Here is a 5,011-nt window from a genome sequence, read left to right as displayed (position 1 = left end):
TCTGTTACCATTTGGTTAATATTTGATTTTATATGATTTCATTCCTATGCTCCCGGGTTCTCGTGTTAACTGTATGTGATCAAAGGAAAGGTTGTAAATACATATACATAATACGTACAAATACATGTACATAAGTCTAAACATTTCTCCAGTTGTTTTCTTAACCCCTTTCTACGTGGTCTTAAACTTTGTGACCGCAATGAGGGGTGATATTCTTTCTTCTTTAGTCTTTTATTTTGAATGAAAAAAAAGTATTTGCATAGTTTTAAAGTTAATGAGTAGAAAAAATACAACGATAAAAAAAATGTAATTTCTTTTTGTAAGCACTGACCAAAACTTTAACAAGAATATGGATATCTTAATATGATAAAGCTATGTTTTTTCCGGTTGCTTCTGTTTTTAAAACCGACACATTTTTTCACTCTTTAAATAAACGCCAATTTAAACCATAAAAGAAAAAAAGAAAAAAATTATCAGTATGCATGGGTCCACTGTACTCTTCAAAGATTAACCGAAATGATTGTTTTTCAAAACAAAAATTAATGAGTTTAAATTAAAAAAAATTATTGCGTTTAAATGCAAAAAAAAATATTGCAATTAAACACAATACTATTTCGATTAAACGCAATGTTTTTATGCGATTAAAGGCAAAAGTATTGTGTTTAATTGAAATATATTGATCTGAAACGTAAAAAGTATTGCAAATAAACGCAATAATAATTATTGCATTTAATCGCAAAATTATTTTATATTGAGTATAGGAGACGCAGTCCCTACAAAACAATATTGATAGATTTTGTCAATTGTCTCATTTGGGCAAAGAACGGAAACTATAGTGAGGTTTTTATTTATGCTTTGAATTAATTAATTTAAATATCTATTGAATATTTATTTATTGAAATTCTGTATATTTGTTAATAAATACTGATAATGGTGAATTTCAAGTTCAACTTTGTAATATACACGAAACAAAACTTATTCAAAATGTTCGCGGACAACCCTCATAAAGAAGACTACTGTTAATCAGAATATATTTTTAAGACCCCTTTCACACAAACTATATATATGTATTTAAAAACGTCTTAATAATCGATTCATATTTCGACGATTTTTTAAACAATTAAAAATCATATTTATTCATATATCAGCAGAATATATCCCAGTGAGCTTGATTTTAAAATAAAACAGATCTAGAGTGTTTCATATTTGGATATCTTAATTACTAGATGTAAACATATATTCATTTCATGTCACAATTGTACTATTAGTCAGATTCTAAATTTAAGACAATACCAAAATGATCATATCTAACCTCAAGTATGCCTCCTGCAGAATCAAACAATAAACTATTTGGACAATCCTAATTTATAAATGAATGGGACTTTAGAACACACGAAGAAAATATTGTTTAAAACAAAACGAGACCATAAAGCCATTTACAACAAAATCATCATCAAACTCTCCAACTGATCTAACAACTTCAACTTCACCTTCAATCAATTCAGTGTCATTTTTATCAACATCCACTGTAACAACATCTTCACAGACAACCTCTACATCCTTAACACAATCAACTCCCAAAAATGTATCTACCACTGAAACTAAAGAGAGTGGAACAACAAAAGAAACCAAAACTTCACCGACATCAACTTTCGATTCAACAACCATAGGACAAGGAACAAGCCCTAAACATACTGAATCAACTCCCCACGTAACAGAATCATCAACACGTGCATCAACGCAAACCAAAACAACAATTTCATCTACAAAGGACAGCACTGTGCCATATACTACAACAACACAATCAACAACATCAGAATCCAAACCCCTAGACACAAGCCAGTCATCTACGAAGACAGTGACTCAAACTAGTACTACCACCTCAACTCCAACTTTTACTACTGAATCTACAACATCAGTGCAGTCATCAACTTCTACCACTACATCTACAACAAAAAGTCAGCCAAGTTCATCGCCATCAGTTACAAACCAGAAATCATCATCATCAACAACAACAACAACAAAGCCAACAGAGACAACAAGTCAATCATCAACAACAACTAAAAGTACAACAGAACATCAAAGTAGTTCGTCACCATCAGTTACATCTCAGACATCATCTTTTACAACAACAACAACAACAATAACAAATACACCAATAGAAACAACAAGCCACTCGTCGACAACAGTTGAAATGAGCCAATCCTCAACATCAACAGTTGGAAATCAATCAACAGCTTCCTCAGACAGTTCAGGTTCGACAGCATCCCACAATGCAACACAAAGTCCTGCACAGGGTAAACCTAGTGAAAAGACTAATGACGTGCCGCGTAAGTGTTTCCTTGTACTTAAGAGTTTACGTGTTTCGGTGGAAATACGAGAACTTACTACTTAAATCGTTTTTCATTAAAGTTGAACTTGTCGTGTATGGTTCAAAACATATAATAAATAGGGAGCTACTTATAATACGAGGGTTGATCCAAAAGTTCGTGGAATTTCTCTCTAAAATTTTATCGTGATTTGATGAAATCAATCAACAGGCATATTCATAATTTAGAGTCATAATACAACAATATTGGAAAATTTCACTACTTCCAATTACGAATAAGGTCACACGAACTTTCTGAAAATGGATAGTTGGGAAACCCGGGGGAGACTTCGACGTAACGTCAAGTTAAATATTTCACGTCACATTATAGAAGCATCTCGTCCAAATGTCCAATTATAATACGTAATTCTACAAAATGCTGCCTTTTCCCCATTTTTCTCTCTCAAAAAAGCCTGAGTATCATCTCGCGCCAACTTATCTTCATTTTTCACTTATATTTCAAAAATACTACCCATCTTTCCATATGATGTTCCAGTTTCAGTAGCAATGTCAAGAACAGTACGGCAACCGACAACGTCCATTAACGTTTTTAAATTGTCTAGGGGGATACGTACTTAAACAGGACCTCTAAAGAGCGACCACACCTTTTATCAACGTCCATGGAAGTTCTGTTCGTCTTAAATTTCTTATGCCACCGGAAAACCAGTAACTAAATGCATTTTTTCCAAGCCTATGTCAATAATATACGCGTTTAAGATGAGTGATCCCGGGATTTTCACAAAACGTGTGACTTGACCGAAATTTGACGTTATCTAACAACTTAAAGATGAGTAATAAATCATCAACTTATATACTAGATATCCAGTAAAATCAGTAAAACTCTCACACAAAGGTTCATAAAAGATCAAGCAATCGTAATAATGACATAATTTTCGTTTTATATTCCACATATGGCGGTTTAATTCTTATTTTACGAATTAAAAATGTAAATGATGATAAACGCGTTAATGTCTCCCCGGCATTTCCAAACAACCGTTTCTATGGCAACTGCCATAAAGGTACTATCGAAGATATTTAAAAGGTTTTTTTAATTTAAAATATTCATCAAGTGTCTATATTTTCTTTTGTAATTTTCAACTAATTCCACTGAATAATAAATAAAATATGAAGAAATTCCACGAACCCTCGTATATGTATTTATAACCTTTTCTTTAATCACATACAGTTAACAAAATAACCCGGGAGCATAGAAATGGAATAATATAAAATCAAATATTAATCAAATGGTAAAAGATTGATCGATGCGTACTACCAAATTGATTTTTTCTATTAATACCACTGAAACGTTCTTAATTTTCTGTGATGCATAAGTAATTGAATAAAAGCATCGTTTAAAGTGTTGAGTTCTAATAGGTTGAAGAAACTGTGGTTGTTAGGATGCCATTGTTTAAGTACAATTCTCAATAACTGTACCATTTTGCAAAAAGACACGGAACCAAACTTCTTCTTTAGGGAATCGGACCATACTATTTATTATAATCTTTTGCTAAACGATGTCTGATTTCAAACTACAGCACTATAGCTTTGTGTTTAAGTGCCAAAAAGTGCTTAGAGGGGATTATTGGGTTAATCGCAGTCATGGTAAGGCTGTCCGAAGGCTTAAAATGTCTTAAAATATACATTTTAATTTGAGCTAGATTTTAATTTCAATATGTTATCCTTGTTTAAAATTGCAGTCAACTTGAGACAACAGTTTAATCAGGTATTATAATAAAGCATTTCTGTGATGTCAGATCACTCAGATGACTGTGTTGATCACGTGACGGACATTTTTGATATGTTTAAATGTTGCACAAAAATCGCATCGGCACAAGTGCATAACACAAATATTGTGCAAAGTTTGTTACATAGATCAATTCATCGTGATCCATGGTGCTTAAAAAGTGCTGGGGGCAGGTTTAATTTTTCCTTCTGAAGAAAATATTTTACGCAAAATTAAAATTACCAACGTAAGAAGGTGTATTTTCCACTCTTTATCGCGATTTATACAAAAACGGATAAAATGCAAACGATCCCCCAGCAAAATTCAGTTAGAAGACATACTACTCTTTTAGATTCACGCAAAATATCTTCAATTTATCCTTGTCTTTCACTTGTGCCAGTCCAAATAAAAACATGATTCATAAATTCTAACTTTGTGTACGGAATTGTAAGGGGAGCGTTTCAAACAGAAATTTTTGCTATTGCTTGAATATATGCATATCGGACAAGCAAAAGGAATGCATATTTGAATATCAAATGTTAAACATTTTTACAGCACACACAAGGTTATAAAAACAAAACTTACTCTTGAATTAAACACAAATCCCCATAATAAATCTACATGCCGTGTAATAATTTAGACACTTTTCCCCGTCATGTCAGCTCAAGTATGCAGTGGCTTGACGTCATATTCTATTATGACGTCATATCTAGGTAGTTCAGAGAAGTTAGTACAGTTTGAACAGTTTAATATTTTACGGACAGCCTTATCCTAGCTGCGATATTTTGCGTTTAAGTGCTATAATATTGCGAATAAACTCAAACGTTTGCGTTTAAACGCAATAACTTTGCAATTTAACGCAATAAATAGATTTCTTCTCTTGAACTGGCGTCAACAGGCTTTCATAATACTGTCTCATA

At 32.4% G+C, this 5,011-nt stretch overlaps 1 protein-coding gene across 1 annotated transcript; it reads left to right on the top strand.

Annotated features, from left to right (window-relative positions):
• Positions 1–1,387: 1,387 nt before the first annotated feature.
• On the top strand, positions 1,388–2,330 carry LOC134234490 (uncharacterized; the record flags this gene model as incomplete). The annotated part of the gene is made up of 1 exon (XM_062716568.1): positions 1,388–2,330. A coding segment is annotated over one exon (943 nt), but the record flags the coding sequence as incomplete, so codon positions are not given.
• Between the last annotated feature and the right edge of the window lie 2,681 nt (positions 2,331–5,011).

The sequence above is a fragment of the Saccostrea cucullata genome, unplaced genomic scaffold (assembly GCF_032062105.1).
Source record: "Saccostrea cucullata isolate Sc308-1 unplaced genomic scaffold, CSIRO_AGI_Scuc_v1 ctg21977, whole genome shotgun sequence".
Lineage (NCBI taxonomy): Eukaryota > Metazoa > Mollusca > Bivalvia > Ostreida > Ostreidae > Saccostrea > Saccostrea cuccullata.
Note: the sequence above shows the minus strand (reverse complement) of the source record. Positions and strands in the feature narration are given on the sequence as shown.